At 48.5% G+C, this 21,617-nt stretch overlaps 2 protein-coding genes and 1 pseudogene across 2 annotated transcripts; all 3 read right to left on the bottom strand.

Moving 5' to 3' along the window:
* Positions 1–7,694: 7,694 nt before the first annotated feature.
* Positions 7,695–10,587, bottom strand: LOC106510590 (zinc finger and SCAN domain-containing protein 5B-like). The gene is made up of 4 exons (XM_084962247.1): positions 10,299–10,587; positions 9,785–9,991; positions 8,724–8,877; positions 7,695–8,353 (listed from the first exon to the last, which is right to left on the bottom strand). Exons 1-4 carry the CDS (start codon positions 10,584–10,586, stop codon positions 7,695–7,697), a joined length of 1,308 nt encoding a protein of 435 aa, XP_084818373.1. The 5' UTR covers position 10,587.
* Positions 10,588–13,368: 2,781 nt separating this feature from the next.
* On the bottom strand, positions 13,369–13,707 carry LOC100515318 (protein FAM32A pseudogene; annotated as a pseudogene).
* A 3,661-nt stretch (positions 13,708–17,368) lies between these two features.
* Positions 17,369–20,279, bottom strand: LOC110261378 (zinc finger and SCAN domain-containing protein 5B-like). The gene is made up of 4 exons (XM_084965685.1): positions 19,991–20,279; positions 19,477–19,683; positions 18,416–18,569; positions 17,369–18,045 (listed from the first exon to the last, which is right to left on the bottom strand). The coding sequence occupies exons 1-4, from the start codon at positions 20,276–20,278 to the stop codon at positions 17,369–17,371; spliced, it is 1,326 nt and encodes a 441-aa protein (XP_084821811.1). The 5' UTR covers position 20,279.
* Between the last annotated feature and the right edge of the window lie 1,338 nt (positions 20,280–21,617).

The raw sequence follows: 21,617 nt of genomic DNA, 5'->3' as shown, positions 1-21,617 counted from the left end.
AGCAGAAATTAACACAACATCGTTTGCCGGCTGTAGTTTAATTTAAATAAACCCATAGACAACGCTTTTCAGACCCTACCCAGAGAGAGACACACGGTAACCTGATATCCTTCTCTTTGTGCCTCCAGAATGAGGCACATCAGCCACGTCCCCTTTGACCGTGAACCCGCCCTCTGCTGACTTCATTGTGAACTGCGAGTGTCCCAACAGCATCATGGAACCTGGACTAAATGCTGTAGAAATGTGCATGGGACTGACCAGAATTGAAATATGAAGTCAGAAGTTTAATCATCACTTTTTTATTCTTTAATGAATGACCATGGTTAATATTCCGCCTCTGAAATATGTATATATTAGCTTTATTCACCACGTTGTACCCCACAGCTTCACAGACCATCTTACCCTCAATAGAGGGTATATACTGCTGCCCTCCCCTCCCTGTCCACACTGGTGGCCACTCGCTTCTCCTCTCTGGGAGTTGGCTTTTTTGTTGTTGTTTTTTATTCACTACTTTGCTTCGGTTTTTTTGATTCTACATGTAAGTGGTACCATACAGTATTTCTCTGTGGTTTTGATTTATTTCAGTAAGCCTAAGCCTTCCTCGTCCATCCCTGTTGCTGCGCTGGGCAATATTTCCTTCTTTTTCTAGGGTAGATTTAGTCCATGGTGTTTCTGAACCACATCTCCCTTATCCATTCATCTCTTGAGAAAGGCTTTGGTCGCTTCCATACATGGCAATGGTAATGCTGCTATGTATACCTACGTGTATGTACCTTTTGGAATTAGTGGGTTTCATTTTGTTTTGTTTTTTGAATACACAACAAAGTTGGGAAGATATACAGGTGCTTTTTTCTCCCCATCTGTCCACGCCCCCAGTCTGTAGAAGTCCCCAAGTCAGGGATCAAATCTGAGCCACACCCGTGCCACTGCTGTGTCTAGAACGTCTAAATCACCAGGGTCTCCCACTGGTGCTTTTCAGTAGTTGGAGTTGAAATACCTAGAGATCCCCATGAGAAGATCTTTGCTGCTGCCGTCTTGTGGACATTCGGCGTAACAGCAGCCATATCAATCAGCTCTAAAATCAAGGGTTCCTTTACCCTTGAGCTTTGGCACAGCCACCTTGTTCTGTGAAAAACCCGATCGAACCGAGAAAATGCTGAAGGCCTGATTTTCCTATTCTCCCTCACACCTCATACTTGGAGCTCTTCCACATAAGGCATTCCTACTTTATTGTCTTTAACCCAAGAACAATTTTGACCGTGAGCTCTGAGTTTGCGGGACCTCTAACTCTGCATACACTGCACCTCGGGTCTCAAAGTCACAAGCCCACCCAGCCCTCTATGTCCCTGCCAAACACCGATGGGAGGGAGACAACCTTTCCATGGTCACTGGAAGCTCAGGTTGCCCCTGGGAAATGCATCTTTGAGGAATCTTGGCGGCGGCCCCGGGATGTATTTTATTGGTACCTTGTGAGTTCCCTGGGGGCTTCTTCGGGCTCAGGGCTGAACCCCATCCCCAGGGTTTCTGATATACTGCATGTGGGTTAGGACCTATGAAAAGAGTGCCATTTGTAACAACGTGGTCAGACCTATAGATTATTGTATTACCGGAAGGGGCCAAAAAAAGGGGGGGGGGAGTTCCTGTCGTGGCGCAGTGGTTAACGAATCCGACTAGGAACCATGAGGTTGCGGGTTTGATCCCTGGCCTCGCTCAATGGGTTAAGGATCTGGCGTTGCCGTGAGCTGTGGTGTAGATCGCAGACGCAGCTCGGATCCCGTGTTGCTGTGGCTCTGGTGTAGGCTGGTGGCTACAGCTTCGATTGGACCTCTAGCCTGGGAACCTCCATATGCCACGGAAGTGGCTCTAGAAAAGGCAAAAAGATCAAAAAAAAAAAAAAAAAAAAAAAGGAAAAAGACGAAAAAACCCCAAAACAAAACCAGTAGCACATGATTCCACTTATATGTGGAATCTATGACAGAAATGATCATATCGTTGAAACCGACACTGACTCACAATGTAAATAGGACAGTGGGGTTGCCAAGTTGGAGAAGGGTGGAAGAGGGAAAAATTGGGAGTTTGGGATTCTCAATTAAATAGCACATACTGAATGCATCAACAAGATCCTAGTATATAATACAGGAAAATATATTAAAAATCTGTGTGTAAACCATATTGTGAAAATTATGAAAAAGAAGTCATATGTATATATAACAGAATCTCTTTGCCGAATAGCAGAAATTAACACAACATGGTTAATCGGCTGTACTTCATTTAAAAACTCCATGGACAAAATTTTGAGGCCCTGCATGGAATCCACCTCCCCTTGGAGAGAAATGTAGGACAAGGGAGAGCCTGCCCTCTGCTGGCTTCATTGTGAAGTACACGTTTCCCGGCTGGTTCTTTATTTGGGAACATTGATCAAATGTGGAAGGAATGGGCATGGGATTGACAAGGATTGTCAAGAATGAAACCAGAGGATTGTTTTAAGTTTGATCAGTAGATTAACCTTCACGTATTTATTCTTTCATTTAATTAATGACCATGGCTAATATTCCATATCTGAAAAAATGTATGTATTAGCTTCATTCACCACATTGCACACGGCCTACTCGGAGGCCATCCTACGCTCTGCGGATGGGCTCTGTCACCGCCCTCTCCTCCCTCTAGGCGCCGGCCACCACTGTTTGTTGTCTCTGTGAGTTGGGTTCTTTTTTGTTTGATTCACTAGTGTGCTGTACTTTTTAGATTGTACACGTAAGTGGTACTATATAGTATTTCTCTGTGTCTTTGATTTATTTCAGTAAGCTAAAGCCTGCAACATCCATCCGTGGGCCTGCAAGCCGTAACAATGCCTTCTCCTTCTATGGCTGAATTACTCCATGGAGTTTCTGAACCACATCTCCCTTATCTATTCATCTGTTGAGAATGGCTAAAGTTGCTTCCATATATGGCAGTAAAAAACAAGGTACTACTGTATCACACAGGGCAACATGCTCAATATCCTATGATAAGCCATAATGGAAAAAATATGAAAAAGCATGTATAACCATCACTTTGCTGTACAGAAGTTAACACAACATTGTAAATCAACTGTACTTCCATTAAAAAAACAAAACCAAAAACCAAACATAGGAAACCATATTGAGACCCTAATCAGCAAAGAGGTGCACATTAAAATGATGGCCTTGGGAGTTCCCATCATGGCACAGCAGAAACGAATCCGACTAGGAACCATGAGGTTGCTGGTTCAATCCCTGGCCTCACTCAGTGGGTTAAGGATCTGGCATGGCTGTGGTGTAGGCCGGCAGCTATAGCTCCGTTTGGACCCCTAGCCTGGGAACCTCCACATATCGCGGGTGCAGTCCTAAAAAGACTAAAATAAAATAAAATGATGGCCTTGCATTCGTGCCTCTGGAGTTAGGCAAAGTGTACAACATCCAGTTTGGCACGAATGTAGGAAAAGGATGAGGCTGCCCTCTGCTGGCTGCATTGTGAAGTGCGGGCTTTCCAGCCGCTGCTGTATCTGGGGAGTGATTGAATGATTTAGCCGACCTAGACCCACTCTATCTCCTTCTAAATACCAACCACAGTAGAGCCTCAAAAAAACGTGGGGATCAGGGATGCCAACCTTTGCACGTCACGCATCCAAGTGTAACTCACAGTTGGCACTCCATCTCTCAGCTTCCCCCTTATCCGTGGTTTTGCATCAGGATACAACCAAGCGCTGATGGCAGAGCACTGTCCTATTTACTGCTGGGGAAAAAAATCACACCTGATCAGTTCACAGTTACAAGATCAAGTGTAAATCCTCTGAGAGGGTCTGAAGCCCTGGAGAATACCATGGTGCAGGGACACAGCCCCGCCCCCGGACTCTCAGCAAGGTCCACTTTTCTTAGATGGGGTGTGGAGGGGGCTATCCAAGCCAAGGAAATGCACCTAATGAAGTCAGCGAGGATGGGGTCCCTGGAAAGATAAAAGCCACAGAGCCATCAGTATGGCTGATGCACTGGGAATGGTTACCGAAAAGGGACATGGCGAGGCAGCCACACAAAATCACCTGGGAGCGTTTGAAACGCTCGTGCCATGTCCCCATCCCAGATCAACCAAAAACTTCATCGCTGGGTGTGGCCACCAAGTGTGGATGTGCCTTTGCTGTTTTCTTTTGTTTTTTAGCACTCCAGGGATTCCAATATGCAACCAAATTGGAAATGTGGGCTCCCTATAAACTGAGGATGGCTGCCTGACCACATAGTCTCTATGATTAGATGACTTATTTTCAAAATAGATTCTAAGTCTGGGGAAGGAGGTTGGATCACATCACCGGGATGGATAACCACCTTTCACTCAGCTCCAAGAGTCCCCAACCTGCAGTTCTTGGGGAAAAAAAGGCCACCCCTATACACTAGATTACAAACTGTGAGCCTGCCTGTAGAAAGCCCTTCCAACACTTCTGCTAAAGGGACCAGAGGAGAAAGGTAAAGGGGTCAGCCCTTCGGGAAGCCACATACCCAGACCTTCGGGGATTCTCGACCCAGCCTACCAGCTAAACCTGTTGTTTTCAAAATGTCCCAAAACCAGACATTGGAAACTTGTTAAAAATGTAAATTCTCAGCTCTTCAAAAACAAAAAGAATCTGAGAAACCAGTGCTGCCAAGAGCAGCCCAAGGAGATGTGATGCGTAATTGCAATGTTGTGAATATTGTGTCCTGGATGGGGATCTGGGACAGGAGGACGTGGTGTGAAAACCAAGGGCATCTCAATAATGTGTGCACATCGTTAACCCCGATGTGTCAAATTACCTCGTCACCTGCGACAACTGCATGGCACTCGCAGAGAAGTTTACAGGGAGTGGTGTGGGATGAAAGCGACTTCCATGAACCTCAGAAAACTATTCTAAAACTCAGTTTATCTCGAAGTGGAGATTCTCACCCCAGAGCTACTAAATTAGACACAGAAGCCCATTCAGCTGGGGCTTGAGAATGCCTCCAGGGAATGTCATTGGAACTAAATTAAAGGCTCAGATTGCCTCAGTATTTGACTCTTCAAAACAGGAATTTATGGCTGGCCAAATTTAGAAAATGAAAATACAGGTTGTAGGGATGATGGAGTAAAAAAAAAAAAGTATAGGTGGAGCCCAAATGATTTTTAGGGCAGTCAACTATTATGCATGAAATTGTAATGAAGGACACAAGTCATACATTTGTCCAAATTTTACCACGAGTGAACCCAGTTGTAACTTACAGATTTGGGGGGAAATGGCATGTCAGCGTAGGTTCATGGATTTTAGCCAATGTGCCCCTGTGTTACTGGTGGTTAATAGGGGGAGGCGATGTCTTTGAGTGAGGCAGGAGATAGACGGTAAAACTTTGTCCTAAGAGATGATAAGCAACAGTAGAGCTAATGAAGTGAGGGGTCGGGAGGACCCAATGGGAAAGACAACCACAGCCGTCTCTGTGTTGGAGTGAAGTACGGAACACCAATGAGACACCTTCATTGGAAGAAGAAAAACAACACAAAAGCACAAGCTTATAAGAAAACAACAGGCAATGATGAAGCAGAAAGCAAAAGCCAATCAGGAAGGTGAGTCAAAACTCAAAGATCCTCTCAATTCATGTGGTTGGGAAACCCTTTGGATTCCAGGATCCCCCTAAGTTCGTCGCTCATCGTCCGTCATTTTTATCACTTAGGTGACATATGTTCTCATCTCACAGGAGAGTTCAACGAGGGTTCAATGAGGGTTGGACTCCCCTGTGAAATGAAAACATATGTCACCTTCTTCTGGGTTCGAGGGCGAGCCCTTTCTTTCACAAGGTCTCAGAGCTCATGCAAAGTGAATAGAAAGCCAAACCTTTCTGAAGCCCACCTCCCTCTATTCTGATTTCCAATCGTTCTCCATAGACCATCCCAACTGCCACTTACCTCCTTCCATCCCTCTAGCCTTCAGCTTCCTGGAGCCTGCACTGGCTCTCAGACTGTACCTGGAGCTGAAATGTCTCTGTTTATACAGAGCTGGGGGAAATTCTATAGTCCCTGCCAGTTACACAATCAGCAAAATGATTGGACTCAGGTGGGGGCGTGAACCCTTTTAGATAATTCAGGTGGATTCAATTAACAATGGACAGTCCATCAGGAGAAACCTCGACTTATTAAAGAGGTCCCCACATTGGTTTCTGATAGATATTCTTTATTCTAGACTTTTACGGAGAGTTTGAGGGAGTCAGAGATAGAGGTCTAACAACTGTAACCAGACTGGCTTACCTAATCTTTTTTGCTCATGTAAATAAATGTGAAAAGACTTTGATCTAAAATTAGACCACAAAGGCAGGTTCCCATCGTGGCTCAGTGGTTAACGAATCTGACTAGAAACGATGAGGTAGTGCGTTTGATCCCTGGCCTCCCTCCGTGCGATAAGGATCTGGGATTGCTGTGAGCTGTGGTGTAGGTCACAGACATGGCTCGGATCCTGAGTTGCTGTGGCTGTGGCGTAGGTTGGCGGCTACAGCTCCCATTAGACCCCTAGCCTGAGGACCTCCATATGCTGTGGGTGCAGCCCTAAAAAAAAAAGACAAAATTAGACCACAAGGCAAAGTGTGAGAAGAATCTCTTTCTGAGTCGGCACTTGGAAAACCAGAGGTTGTAAACCAGTTGGGAAAAAGAAAGATGTTCTGTCACTTTAGGAAGACTTCCTTCCTACTGTCCTTCCATTTATGTATGTATGTATGTATGTATGTATGTATGTATGTGTGTATGTGTGTGTGTGTGTATGGCCTTGCAGATGCATGTGGAATTTCCTGGGCCAGGAATCCAACCTGCAGCACCATAGCAACCTGAGACACAGCCATGACAGCACCGGATCCTTAACCTACTCCCTCCTGTCATGAGGGAGCTCCCGGGAAGCCTTTCTTTTTCTCAGTCCCAAAGGAGGCAACATCCCACCATGTATAGAGGGAATACATCCCAACAGAATAAAGACCATGTAGGAGGAAATCAGACCCATCATCCACGCCACGTACACAACCTGCAGAGGAGAAAGCACACGTGACACTCTTTGATAGGAGTGTTCTTGTTTATTTGACATCTAAACGTCACTGGAGAGCCTGTATTCTGTCTGCCAGCCCCCATAAGCCCACAGGACAATAAAAGCATGGCTAACAGGAAGACCCTCCTCCCCAGCAGCCTCAGTTTTGTGATGAATTACTGAACACCCATGAGACATGCCTTCTTTGGAAGAACAAATACATAAAACCCAAACTTATGAGAAAACAATAAGGAAGTGGAAACAAACGCCAATCAGGAAGATAGGTATCACTCAGAGATCCACCCCATTCATGTGGATGGAGCCCCCACTGGGTTCCAGCATCCCCCTCACCAGCTCACATGGAGGCTCCCAGGCAAGGGGTCGAATGGGAGCTGTAACCGCCTGCCTACACCACAGCCACAGCAACTCAAGATCCGAGCCGCATCTGTGACCTACACCACAGCTCCCAACAATGCTGGATCCTTAACCCACAGAGGGAGGCCAGGAATCTAACCCACAACCTCATGGTTCCGAGTGGGATTCGTTTCTGCTGTGCCACAACAGGAACTCCATCCACCCTCGTTCTGCACATGTCATCCATCCTTTGCATCCCATAGTGACAAGTCATCCTGAATTTCCTTTTTGGAGCAGAGGGGACTTGGAGCTGAGGGCCGACTCATTGGCTAGTTGTCTTGAAATGTGTTTTCTGGTGGCGTTTGAAAGTGCCCAGCTGGCGGAAGGCGCCGTGACACTCGGGACACACGTAGGGCTTGAGCCCAGAGTGGGTGCGTCGGTGGACGTTGAGGTTCCCCCGGTGGCTGAAGGCCATGTCACATTGCTCACAAGGGAAAGGCCTCTCCTTGGTGTGGGTCCTCTTGTGAGCTCGCAGCGTGGAATCGTGGGTGAAGTCCCTGCTGCAGGTGTCACAGCGGTATGGCTTCTCGCCCGTGTGGATTCGCTGGTGGACTCGCAGGTCCGAGGGCTGCATGAACGCTTTGGCACAAAGACTGCATTGGAAGGGCCTCTCTCCCGTGTGTGTCCTCTTGTGAAGAGTAAACTGAGACCTATAATGAAACCTCTTGTTGCATTCTCGACACTGATAGTCTGTCCCTCCCGGGGCTTCTTTGCCCTTGGCATGACTGGTTGTTTTCACCCTGCCTGCTGAACAAGCAGAAGAGGTCTGAGGTTGTCCTGAGCATCTGCCTGTGTCCAAAGACGGGGCTCCTTCTTGAAGCCCTTCTTGGGAAGTGAGACTGCTGGCCCGTCTGCGTTTGGAACGTGTCAGACGCCTCACCGATTCTCCTCTGTTTCCACCCGCAGTTGGCTCTTCTGTCTCTGGAACAGAAGAGGTGCAAGGCAGGTCAGCATCCCCATGCGTAACACTGGCACCTTCTTCAGGGTTCTTCCCACCCTCTGTCCACCCAGCAGCTGCTGAAAGGAGGGATCCGGCACACCCCATGGGCCAAGGGACATTTTCCGTGACACCAGTCTCACGGGGGTCAAACACTGAGGTTGGCTGGGAACTTCCCATCCACCCGCCAAGCTGAGAGTCTGCGGAGTGGACAATCTAGGAAGGCAAGGATGCAGAAGTTTGGCATTGGAGAAACCCCATCCCTCCCAAGGAATGGTCATGCTGGGTCCCCAGCCCCTTGCTGCCATCAAAGGCGAGTCACTGCCTCCTTGAATTCCAGCTGTCCAGACTCACCAGGACCCTTCCGAAGCTCTGGCTCTTGAGACTGAGTGGGGGTTCTTGTGTCTTCTTTGTCTTCCACCAGGTCTTGCTCCATGTTCTCCTTGGGTGTCCGACCCTCCCGTACACGTGGGTCAGGAATGGTCGCTGGCAGGAAACCTTTCTTATCCTGGCGAGGGGTAAGCGAGCAGAGTCAATAACCATCTATGATATCCCATGGAAAGCTGCGTCTGCTCTTTCCCCATCCCGCTCATCTCCCAATTCTGAGACTTTTCCTAGTACCACTTTGGGGGCTGTGGTCTAATTTCTTATGGGCCACTCCATCACTCCAATCCATAAGCATCTCCTGATCCCCAAGTGTGTCCTTCCTCCAGCCCAACCACCTCTTTCAATCAAGTGTGCACATCACAGTTGGTACCCTGAATTCTCTACCCACACACCTCAACAAGTCATCCCAACTTCTCCCTGTCCATGATTCAGGAGCAAAGGACACCTTGTCTAGGTCTCCCAAACTCAGCGCTTATGGGTACCTTGCCTGGGTTTGTCTTTGTGATGGGGATGCCTTTCCTGAGCATAGTCGGACCATGTGCAGCATCCCCCGGGTCTACACACAAGAAGTCAATAACACCTCCCACCACCACCAATCCCCTTAGGTCAAATCAACTCTCTCCAGACACCCACCAACATCTTCTAGGAGGTCCAATGTGCCCAGTCCCTTAACTCAGGGTGGGTAATATTCCAAATACGAAGTGCTCCTGAGAAAAGGGTCCATGGGAAATTGGTTGTCACTGCATTTACCCATGGCAAATGGGCATCACTGTCTTGAGATTTGTTTCTCCTCACACATAAATCTATGTGCTTCCCCAGAGGCGGAATAAAGACAGCTGAGTCTTCATTCTTACACTGGTTCAACAATGTCTATGGAGCAGAAGCATCCAAGGGAATTCCTGGTCCCTGGGATCCAATGCCGTCCTTTGCCAAATCCCCCAATTACATGAGTACCCACTCCCACCCATTCCTTTTTTTTTTACCTCTTCCCCACCCCCTCTCCAGTGATCAAGGCATCACACACTCACCTGGCCCCTTGACAGATCCTTGACTCTTGGCAGATTCTGCAGCTCTTGCCCCTCCTGATGGCCATGCCCTGCATGTATCTTCCTCACAGTGGATTGAGGCTTCTCAGGTACGTTTCTCTCATCGTCCATGTCACTGACCTCAACTTCCAATATCTCAGATTCTAGGACTGGCACAAGAAAGTCCTGTCCACGAATGCACACTACCGTCTGTGGGGGGAAAACCAGATGAAATCAGTCTCCTGGAAATCCTGGAATATAGTACTCAAGGCATCCGATATGCATACGTCCTTATACGCACACTTTTTGGGAATGACATGCTTACCAAGCCATGTCCCTCAGAGTTTGGATGGCCAAAAGGGTCTCCCTATGCTGTCCTATGCAAATTCTCTCCCTTTTGGGAACCAACCACTGGCTTAGAGCAAACCTCTCAGGTCCCATCTTTTCAACCCCCGACCTTGTAGCACCGTGTCCCAGCTCTGCTCTTCCCCAAAAATGTCACTAGGCTCCTACTCACCCACTTTTTGGGTTTCTGCTGATTTATCAGCATGTCCTCCAGCTCTTGGCAACTCTCCACACCACTTTCCTTGACCAAGACCTGGCACTCCAGAGGCATGCAGATCATGAACTGCTCCAGCACCAGCCTGTCCATGATCTGCTCCTTGGTGTGGAGATCTGGCCTCAGCCACAGATGGCAGAGCTCACGGAGTCTCCTCAGATCCTGGACGGGGTCGGATTCCTTTGAGCTGATAAATGTTCTGAATTGAATGTGCCAGGTTTCAGGGTTGCCATCGGGCTTTTCCATAAATGTGACATGCGGTGGGTGCACAGACACGGGTGACCTTGATCCAGGGCCGTCTTTGGGTTCTCCAAGACCCAAGAAAACTGTCTGCTTCTCAGCCATATTGAAGAATTTGCCAACAGGACTCAGCAAAACTTCTACAAGTAGGTGAGAGGTCCACCTCTGTGAAAAAGACCTTCTCTGCTTTCCCTCAATTATTATGTGTTCAGAAGTCCTGAGGAAGGGAGCTGGGGAAGAGATTTTTTTTTAAGTTAAAAGAAAGGAATGAAACTGATGAGTTTCATTTTATTCCACCTTTCCATTTCCCATGGGTATCTCATCCCAATATTGGCCTCCATTCCTTCACTGGTCAATATTTCATACATCAGACATTTGTCCCTTCTCTTATTCTCCCAGAGAAAAACTAACTGGTCCAAAATATCCCTGGGGCGTTCCCCTCAGGGAATGAATCCGACTAGGAACCATGAGGTTGCAGGTTCGATTCCTGGCCTCACTCAGTGGGTTAAGGATCCGGCGTTGCTGTGAGCTGTGGTGTAGGTTGCAGACTCGGATCTCAAGTTGCTGTGGCTCTGGTGTAGGTCGACGGCTATAGCTCCGATTGGACCCCTAGCCTGGGAACCTCCGTGTGCCATGGGTATGGTCCCCGAAAAGGCAAAAAGACCCCAAAAAATTATATATATATACATATATCTCCCTGGGATCGGGGTCCAGAAACCCTTGTTTCAAAAACGAACCACAGCACACCATGGATTGTGGAAAAATCCTACTCATCTCACAGAAGGGTTCAACCCTCATCCATAGTGAAGAGGCGGTTTAAGGATCATCCCCTGTTTTCCCAAGTTCTCCGCGCTCATGCCAGGTGAAAAGAAAGCCAAACATTTCTGAAACCCAGCTCCCTCCTCCTCAGGCCATCCTGCCCAGGCACTTGCCTCCTTCGGCCCTCTTGCCAGTCAGTCTCTCACAGTCGGGAGTGGATCTCAAACTGCGACCAGAGGCAAGCCTCCCCTTATATAGGGCCGGGAAATTCTGGGCGGGGCCCATACTGTAATCCAATCAGCACGGTGATTGGGTAAAACTTCCGGAATAAACCATTTTAGATAAAAGGGGGTGGACTTGCTCTACTGAATTTAAACATAACTTGGTGGTTGGCATGCTTTTAGCAAAAACAGGTTGGTTTTGTTGGTGGAGTAAGTTTTTTTCTCATGTGCCAGGACGCATTGAGGGGGACAAGGAAAAGAAATCTGGAAGCCATAACCAACGTGGTTTACCTAATCTTTATTTTCTTTTGTAAATAAGTCTGAAAAGGCTTTTTTTTCCACAATCTACTGCTGAGGAGTTCCCAAGGTAGTTCAGCAGAAACGAATCTGACTAGCATCCATGAGGATGCAGGTTTGATCCTTGGCCCCGCTCAGGGGATTAAGGATGCGGCATTGCCATCAGCTGTGGTGTAGGTCCCAGACATGGATGGGATCTGATGTTGCTCTGGCTGGGGTGTCGGCCAGCAGCTACAGCTCCAATTGGACCCCTAGCCTGGGAACCTCCATATGCCATGGGTGCGACCCTAAAAAGAGAAAAAAAATTCGCTGCTGAGGTAAGGTGTGAGAGCAACGAATTTCTGAGTAGACATTTGGAAAACCAGAGTTTGTACACCAGCAGAGGGAGAAAAATTAAGTCCTCTAAATTTAGGAAGTCTTTCTTGTTCTTAATATCCAAGGAAGCAATATCTCAAGGAGTATAGAGGGAACATATCTCAACAGAATAAAGACTATATTTGATGAAACCACACCTGTCATCCATGCCATGTACAAAAACCAGAGGAGGAAAAACACAGGACCCTCTTCCACAGAAATGCGCTTGTTTGTTTGACATTCAAACTTCCCTGGACAGCCTGTATTCCATTTGACCTCCCCCTGCCCCTTCATCTGCATTTACAATGAAATCATGCCTGACAGGAAGACCCTCCTCCCCAGCAACTTCAGATTTGTGATGAAGAATTGAATGCCCTTGAGACATCATATTTTAATTGGAAAAACAACCACACAAAAGCACAAACTTTTTTTTTTTTTTAGAAGGCAAAAAAGAAGCAGAAAACAAAAGCAAATAGGGAAGATAAGTCACCACTCAGAGATCCAGCCCATTCATGCGGCTGGAACCCCCACTGGGTCCCAACATCCTCCCATGTTCTGCACGTGTCATCCATCCTTTGCATCCCATACGTGACAGGTCATCCTGAATTTCCTTCTGGAGCAGAAGGGACTTGGAGCTGAGGGCGGACTCATTGGCCCGTCATCCTGAAATGTGTTTTCTGGTGGCGTTTGCAAGTGCCCAGTGCCATGATACTCAGACGCATGAGGGTTTGAGCCCAGAGTGGGTGCGTCCATGAACGTTGAGGTGTCTGCTGTGGCTGAGGGCTTTGCTGCATTGCTCACAATGGAAAGCCTTCTCCTTGGTGTGGAGCTCGCAGAGTGGACTCTCTGGAGAAGTTCTTGGTGCAGATATCACAACAGTGTGGCTTCTCACGCATGTGGATTTGCTCAAGGACTCCAGGTCCGAAGGCTGCATGAACCCCTTGGCACAGATATTGCATGTTTTTAAGCGTGAAAGAGCATTCGTGCTCTTATCTAGGTCCAGAAACAGGGCACAGAGCTTTGAAAAGCACTGTGTCAAGAAAAGAGGCAAGAACACGTGTAATAGAATGTTTCCAGAAAATACCAAGGCACCAAACGTCGTTTTGATATTGCCTTCCTCTTCCCGTCCGTGGCACCCCGTGTCCTGTGTGAGGAGGCTACTTGGTCCAGCTGACTTTGGGAAGGTCGAAGTACTCTGTGAGTGTATCCAGGTGTCTGTTGAAGTCCTCAACTCTCTGCCTGTGGGTTCGGGATGCTTTCTTCGGGATCCTTTCCCCCTGCCGCTCCTCCTGCATCTTCTCGAAGGCCACCTGGGCCGGGGTCCCCACGTCCAGGCCTGGTGGCTTCTCCTCCTTGTCCCTTCGAATGGTTCCCATCCCTTCCGGGAGTTTGGCCTTGTCTTTGGCCTTCTTTTTCTTCTTTCGTCTGATCGCCCTGAGCTCAGGGCCGCCTTTCAGCTTCGGGGGCCCCTGTTGGACGTGCTCGTGGGCCTCCATGGTGCCCGTCTCTAGATTCGGATCCTAAATGGACAAACTGGAGATCCGTGGTCTCATCGGTTAATTGGGACCAGAGTGGTTTGTTCTTTACTGGACATTCAAGAGGGTCGCTATTCCTGAAGGTCCTTAATCGATTTGCCCTCTCCTTCCCCCCAACGAACAATAATCTCTCTGGTTAAAAATGTCTGTAGGGGGAGTTCCCCTCGTGGCTCAGTGGTTAGCGACCCCAACTAGCATCCTTGAGGATGCAGGTTCGATCCCTGGCCTCGCTCCATGGGTTAAGGATCCTGCATTGCCATGAGCTATGGGGTAAGTCACCAATGCAGCTCAGATCCTGCATTGCTGTGGCTGTCGTGTAGGTTGGCAGCTACAACTCCAATTGGCCCCCTAGCCTGGGAACCTCCATATGCCACGGGTACAGCCCTAAAAGACAAAAAGACCAAAAAAAAAAAAAAAATGAGGAGCTCCAGCTGTGGCGCAACGGGATCGGCAGTGTCTTGGGAGTGCTGGCATGCGAGTTCAATCCCTGGCCCAGCAGAGGGTGTTAAGAATCCCATGTTGCCACAGCTGCAGCTTAGGTCACGACGGAGGCCCGGCTTGGATCTGATCCCTGGTCCAGAAACTCCACATGCCTTGGAGCAACCAAAAATGAAAAAAGAATGTCCCTAGGACCACACTTCGGAAGTGCTTCTTTCAAAAATGAACCACGTCATGGAGTCCCTGGAAACATATTTCTCATCTCACAGACCAGCTCAACAATCAACCACACTGTTGAGTATGGAGCTGGGAGAGATCTGTTGCTTTCACACGTCGCCCGAGCTACTGCAAGGTGAATAGAAAGCCAAGCACTCCTTTTTTTTTTTTTTTTTTGTCTTTTTGCCTTTTCTAGGGCCGCTCCCATGGCATATGGAGGTTCCCAGGCTAGGGGTCTCATTGGAGCTGTAGCCACCGGCCTTCGCCAGAACCACAGCAACGCGGGATCCGAGCCGTGTCTGCGAACTACACCACAGCTCACGGCAACGCCGGATCCTTATCCCACTGAACAAGGCCAGGGAGGGAACCCGCAACCTCATGGTTCCTAGTCGGATTCCTTAACCACTGCGCCACGACGGGAATTCTGAAAGCCGAGCATTCCAAACCTCTCCTCCATCTCTCCTGACTGCTAGCCTTCTCCTTAGACATTCCCTCACTTCACTTACATTTTTCAAGCCCTTTTGCCTTCAGCTTCCTGGCATCTGGGACCGGCTCGTAAACGTTGTCCAGAGCTGAAATATCTCTACGTATACAGAGCTGGGGGAAATGCCAGCAGGCCCTGCTGGTTACCCAATCAGCACGGTGATTGGTTTAATGTCCTGGGAGGAACCATTTTAGATCATCTGAGTGGATTCGAATTCCTATGGCAATTCCACCAGGAGAAACTTTTTTTTTTTTTTTTTTTTTTTTTAATTCAAGAGGGCTCCATATTGGGAGTTCCCATGATGGTGCAGCAGAAATGAATCCGACTAGGAACCATGAGGTGGAGGGTTCGATCCCTGGGCTCGCTCCGTGGCTTAAGGATCCGGTGTTGCCGTGAGTTGAGGTGGAGGTCTTAGATGCGGCTCCAATCTGGTGTTGATGTGGCTGTGGTGTAGGCTGGCGGCTACAGCTCTGATTGGACCGCTAGCCTGGGAACCTCGATATGCCGCAGGTGCAGCCCTAAGAAGACAAAAGACAAAAAACATAAAGAGGCTTCATATTGGTTTGTGGTAGGCTTCCTTTATTCTATTTTCTATCTTTTAGACTTTTATGGATTGCATTTTTTGACAGCAAGATTGGTTGTCCTGGTTTAGTGCAAAACTGCTTATTTGCCTGGAGAGCTCAACAGTCAAAGACTAGAGATCTGAGAATGTCATCCATCTGGCGTCACCTACTCTTTTTCTTATCTCCCATGTAAATGTTCTGGATGGGGTCAGATTCCTCCAAGCCGCTAAATGTTCTGAAGCATATGTGACACTCTGCGGGGGGGTGGGGTGGGGGGGGTTCAGAGTCTAGCTTTTCTATACCTGTGCCTTGGCATGGCTCAGACACTGGTGGCACTCATCCAAGGCTGTCTTTTACTCATTCCGAGACTTCAAAAAATGTCTCTCGTATAGCCCTATTGGTGGAAGAATTTTCCTTAAGGACTCTGAGTAAACACTTCTAGAAACCAGTGTCTATTTAACTCACACCTATTGGAAGAGAGGCAGACTGCATTTCCTCAGCAATAGATTCCCTTTTCTGAAGGCCAGGGTTGGGGGCATGGACAGTGAACAGAATCGGTGTCATTTTATTCCACCCTTTCATCTCCTCCAGATTCCCTCCTTCCACTATTGGACACCATTCCCGAACTGGTCCAATATTTCACATGGAACAGACATTCACCTGGTTCATGAATCTTCTGACGCCTACCTTTACAGGAAAGAGAAGCTGAGGTGTCTGGTGGCTCCGCAGATTTTGGTTTCTAAATGTACAAAAGTGGGAGTGAGGTTTTGATCTGTTATCTGGGGCCATATTTTTCTCTACGGTGTATTCAAGAGGTTCACCATGTGTGAGACGCCTCAAGTTGATTGTAATGTAATATCTGTTTTCGTATCATTCAATCAGGACAAGCTACAAGGCAGGACTGTGTGAGTCATGATTGGGAAAAAAAAAAAGAAAATGATTTCCAAATTGCGAATTCTCTGTAGTATATATAGTGTGTGAGGTTGGACATATTAGCCAAAGACTAATATGTTTCCTTGCTGACACCAGGATATTTATTAGTTCTGGAGAAGGGATGCACAAAAGAATCCAAAGAGAATGAAGCTCCTGGACAGATATGTTCGTATGCTGGTGAAACGCACAACCTACGACAAAGCATTTTCCCTTTCAGAAGGTGTGCATTTTTTGTGCCACTCAGTCCGTTCCCATTTTTACACCGGGATCAACGTCCAGTCCCCAGCCTTTTTCATCACCCCCGGAAGGAACTCGGTACCAAGAAAGGCCATGGCCATTCCCTGCCCCCCCACCCTTGGCAACCCATTAATCTAGTTCCTATCTCTACCGATTATGTTTACGCCATCTAATGTGAGAAAATGGATTTCCATCCAACGGTTTTATTTTTAATTCTAGGAAGCCAGATTTTAAAGGAGAAGAAATGTCGTGAGGTCTTGAATTTAGCTGCCAGAGGCAAGACCCCTTTAGGACACTTTCCTGATATCCATTTCTTCACAAGGACAATGGCCATCCAGAGACAGAGCCCAGCTTTCCTTCCTGCTGCTACAGGCTATGGAATCAACTTGCAGCTCTAGAGAGAAGAGACAGAATTGGGCTAATCGTGACAACACAGGTGGTACATTATCGTTAATTTCCTTCCTCAGGCCCAGGGGACTCCCACTTGATGGAAGAATTACTGGAGACCATGTTTTTTTGGTTGTTTGTTTGTTTGGCTTTTTAGGGCTGCACCCTCAGCATATGAAATTTGGAATTTTGAAGGCTCAGGGCCGAATCGGAGCTGTCACTGCCGGTCTAGGCCACAGCCACAGCAACGAGAGGTCAGAGCCGCATTGGTGACCTACACCACAGCTCAACACTGGATCCTTGACCCACTGAGGCATGCCAGGGATCAAACCCTCGTCCTCACAGATACTAGTCACGTTCCTTATCATTGAGCCGCAATGGGAACTCCTAGGGGTCGCTTTAAATGTGTTTTCTGGTGGCGTTTGAAAGTGCCCAGCTGGCGGAAGGCGCCGTGACACTCGGGACACACGTAGGGCTTGAGCCCAGAGTGGGTGCGTCGGTGGACGTTGAGGTTCCCCCGGTGGCTGAAGGCCATGTCACATTGCTCACAAGGGAAAGGCCTCTCCTTGGTGTGGGTCCTCTTGTGAGCTCGCAGCGTGGAATCGTGGGTGAAGTCCCTGCTGCAGGTGTCACAGCGGTATGGCTTCTCGCCCGTGTGGATTCGCTGGTGGACTCGCAGGTCCGAGGGCTGCATGAACGCTTTGGCACAAAGACTGCATTGGAAGGGCCTCTCTCCCGTGTGTGTCCTCTTGTGAAGAGTAAACTGAGACCTATAATGAAACCTCTTGTTGCATTCTCGACACTGATAGTCTGTCCCTCCCGGGGCTTCTTTGCCCTTGGCATGACTGGTTGTTTTCACCCTGCCTGCTGAACAAGCAGAAGAGGTCTGAGGTTGTCCTGAGCATCTGCCTGTGTCCAAAGACGGGGCTCCTTCTTGAAGCCCTTCTTGGGAAGTGAGACTGCTGGCCCGTCTGCGTTTGGAACGTGTCAGACGCCTCACCGATTCTCCTCTGTTTCCACCCGCAGTTGGCTCTTCTGTCTCTGGAACAGAAGAGGTGCAAGGCAGGTCAGCATCCCCATGCGTAACACTGGCACCTTCTTCAGGGTTCTTCCCACCCTCTGTCCACCCAGCAGCTGCTGAAAGGAGGGATCCGGCACACCCCATGGGCCAAGGGACATTTTCCGTGACACCAGTCTCACGGGGGTCAAACACTGAGGTTGGCTGGGAACTTCCCATCCACCCGCCAAGCTGAGAGTCTGCGGAGTGGACAATCTAGGAAGGCAAGGATGCAGAAGTTTGGCATTGGAGAAACCCCATCCCTCCCAAGGAATGGTCATGCTGGGTCCCCAGCCCCTTGCTGCCATCAAAGGCGAGTCACTGCCTCCTTGAATTCCAGCTGTCCAGACTCACCAGGACCCTTCCGAAGCTCTGGCTCTTGAGACTGAGTGGGGGTTCTTGTGTCTTCTTTGTCTTCCACCAGGTCTTGCTCCATGTTCTCCTTGGGTGTCCGACCCTCCCGTACACGTGGGTCAGGAATGGTCGCTGGCAGGAAACCTTTCTTATCCTGGCGAGGGGTAAGCGAGCAGAGTCAATAACCATCTATGATATCCCATGGAAAGCTGCGTCTGCTCTTTCCCCATCCCGCTCATCTCCCAATTCTGAGACTTTTCCTAGTACCACTTTGGGGGCTGTGGTCTAATTTCTTATGGGCCACTCCATCACTCCAATCCATAAGCATCTCCTGATCCCCAAGTGTGTCCTTCCTCCAGCCCAACCACCTCTTTCAATCAAGTGTGCACATCACAGTTGGTACCCTGAATTCTCTACCCACACACCTCAACAAGTCATCCCAACTTCTCCCTGTCCATGATTCAGGAGCAAAGGACACCTTGTCTAGGTCTCCCAAACTCAGCGCTTATGGGTACCTTGCCTGGGTTTGTCTTTGTGATGGGGATGCCTTTCCTGAGCATAGTCGGACCATGTGCAGCATCCCCCGGGTCTACACACAAGAAGTCAATAACACCTCCCACCACCACCAATCCCCTTAGGTCAAATCAACTCTCTCCAGACACCCACCAACATCTTCTAGGAGGTCCAATGTGCCCAGTCCCTTAACTCAGGGTGGGTAATATTCCAAATACGAAGTGCTCCTGAGAAAAGGGTCCATGGGAAATTGGTTGTCACTGCATTTACCCATGGCAAATGGGCATCACTGTCTTGAGATTTGTTTCTCCTCACACATAAATCTATGCGCTTCCCCAGAGGCGGAATAAAGACAGCTGAGTCTTCATTCTTACACTGGTTCAACAATGTCTATGGAGCAGAAGCATCCAAGGGAATTCCTGGTCCCTGGGATCCAATGCCGTCCTTTGCCAAATCCCCCAATTACATGAGTACCCACTCCCACCCATTCCTTTTTTTTTTACCTCTTCCCCACCCCCTCTCCAGTGATCAAGGCATCACACACTCACCTGGCCCCTTGACAGATCCTTGACTCTTGGCAGATTCTGCAGCTCTTGCCCCTCCTGATGGCCATGCCCTGCATGTATCTTCCTCACAGTGGATTGAGGCTTCTCAGGTACGTTTCTCTCATCGTCCATGTCACTGACCTCAACTTCCAATATCTCAGATTCTAGGACTGGCACAAGAAAGTCCTGTCCACGAATGCACACTACCGTCTGTGGGGGGAAAACCAGATGAAATCAGTCTCCTGGAAATCCTGGAATATAGTACTCAAGGCATCCGATATGCATACGTCCTTATACGCACACTTTTTGGGAATGACATGCTTACCAAGCCATGTCCCTCAGAGTTTGGATGGCCAAAAGGGTCTCCCTATGCTGTCCTATGCAAATTCTCTCCCTTTTGGGAACCAACCACTGGCTTAGAGCAAACCTCTCAGGTCCCATCTTTTCAACCCCCGACCTTGTAGCACCGTGTCCCAGCTCTCCTCTTCCCCAAAAATGTCACTAGGCTCCTACTCACCCACTTTTTGGGTTTCTGCTGATTTATCAGCATGTCCTCCAGCTCTTGGCAACTCTCCACACCACTTTCCTTGACCAAGACCTGGCACTCCAGAGGCATGCAGATCATGAACTGCTCCAGCACCAGCCTGTCCATGATCTGCTCCTTGGTGTGGAGATCTGGCCTCAGCCACAGATGGCAGAGCTCACGGAGTCTCCTCAGATCCTGGACGGGGTCGGATTCCTTTGAGCTGATAAATGTTCTGAATTGAATGTGCCAGGTTTCAGGGTTGCCATCGGGCTTTTCCATAAATGTGACATGCGGTGGGTGCACAGACACGGGTGACCTTGATCCAGGGCCGTCTTTGGGTTCTCCAAGACCCAAGAAAACTGTCTGCTTCTCAGCCATATTGAAGAATTTGCCAACAGGACTCAGCAAAACTTCTACAAGTAGGTGAGAGGTCCACCTCTGTGAAAAAGACCTTCTCTGCTTTCCCTCAATTATTATGTGTTCAGAAGTCCTGAGGAAGGGAGCTGGGGAAGAGATTTTTTTTTAAGTTAAAAGAAAGGAATGAAACTGATGAGTTTCATTTTATTCCACCTTTCCATTTCCCATGGGTATCTCATCCCAATATTGGCCTCCATTCCTTCACTGGTCAATATTTCATACATCAGACATTTGTCCCTTCTCTTATTCTCCCAGAGAAAAACTAACTGGTCCAAAATATCCCTGGGGCGTTCCCCTCAGGGAATGAATCCGACTAGGAACCATGAGGTTGCAGGTTCGATTCCTGGCCTCACTCAGTGGGTTAAGGATCCGGCGTTGCTGTGAGCTGTGGTGTAGGTTGCAGACTCGGATCTCAAGTTGCTGTGGCTCTGGTGTAGGTCGACGGCTATAGCTCCGATTGGACCCCTAGCCTGGGAACCTCCGTGTGCCATGGGTATGGTCCCCGAAAAGGCAAAAAGACCCCAAAAAATTATATATATATACATATATCTCCCTGGGATCGGGGTTCAGAAACCCTTGTTTCAAAAACGAACCACAGCACACCATGGATTGTGGAAAAATCCTACTCATCTCACAGAAGGGTTCAACCCTCATCCATAGTGAAGAGGCGGTTTAAGGATCATCCCCTGTTTTCCCAAGTTCTCCGCGCTCATGCCAGGTGAAAAGAAAGCCAAACATTTCTGAAACCCAGCTCCCTCCTCCTCAGGCCATCCTGCCCAGGCACTTGCCTCCTTCGGCCCTCTTGCCAGTCAGTCTCTCACAGTCGGGAGTGGATCTCAAACTGCGACCAGAGGCAAGCCTCCCCTTATATAGGGCCGGGAAATTCTGGGCGGGGCCCATACTGTAATCCAATCAGCACGGTGATTGGGTAAAACTTCCGGAATAAACCATTTTAGATAAAAGGGGGTGGACTTGCTCTACTGAATTTAAACATAACTTGGTGGTTGGCATGCTTTTAGCAAAAACAGGTTGGTTTTGTTGGTGGAGTAAGTTTTTTTCTCATGTGCCAGGACGCATTGAGGGGGACAAGGAAAAGAAATCTGGAAGCCATAACCAACGTGGTTTACCTAATCTTTATTTTCTTTTGTAAATAAGTCTGAAAAGGCTTTTTTTTCCACAATCTACTGCTGAGGAGTTCCCA

The sequence above is a fragment of the Sus scrofa genome, chromosome 6 (genome assembly GCF_054392235.1).
Source record: "Sus scrofa isolate SSC_HxYL_T2T_F1_AM1 chromosome 6, Sscrofa_HxYL_maternal_Yorkshire_Landrace_v2.0, whole genome shotgun sequence".
Classification (NCBI taxonomy): Eukaryota; Metazoa; Chordata; class Mammalia; order Artiodactyla; family Suidae; genus Sus; species Sus scrofa.
Note: the sequence above shows the minus strand (reverse complement) of the source record. Positions and strands in the feature narration are given on the sequence as shown.

Coding starts and splice junctions, on each gene's coding strand:
- LOC110261378 (XM_084965685.1), bottom strand. CDS start 20,278: ATGGAAAAGCCCGATGGCAACCCTGAAACCTGGCACATTCAATTCAGA. Junction 19,684..19,990: donor AGCAGAAACCCAAAAAGTGG/GTGAGTAGGAGC, acceptor TTCCCCCCACAG/ACGGTAGTGTGCATTCGTGG. Junction 18,570..19,476: donor AGGATCTGTCAAGGGGCCAG/GTGAGTGTGTGA, acceptor ACCCCTCGCCAG/GATAAGAAAGGTTTCCTGCC.
- LOC106510590 (XM_084962247.1), bottom strand. CDS start 10,586: ATGGAAAAGCCCGATGGCAACCCTGAAACCTGGCACATTCAATTCAGA. Junction 9,992..10,298: donor AGCAGAAACCCAAAAAGTGG/GTGAGTAGGAGC, acceptor TTCCCCCCACAG/ACGGTAGTGTGCATTCGTGG. Junction 8,878..9,784: donor AGGATCTGTCAAGGGGCCAG/GTGAGTGTGTGA, acceptor ACCCCTCGCCAG/GATAAGAAAGGTTTCCTGCC.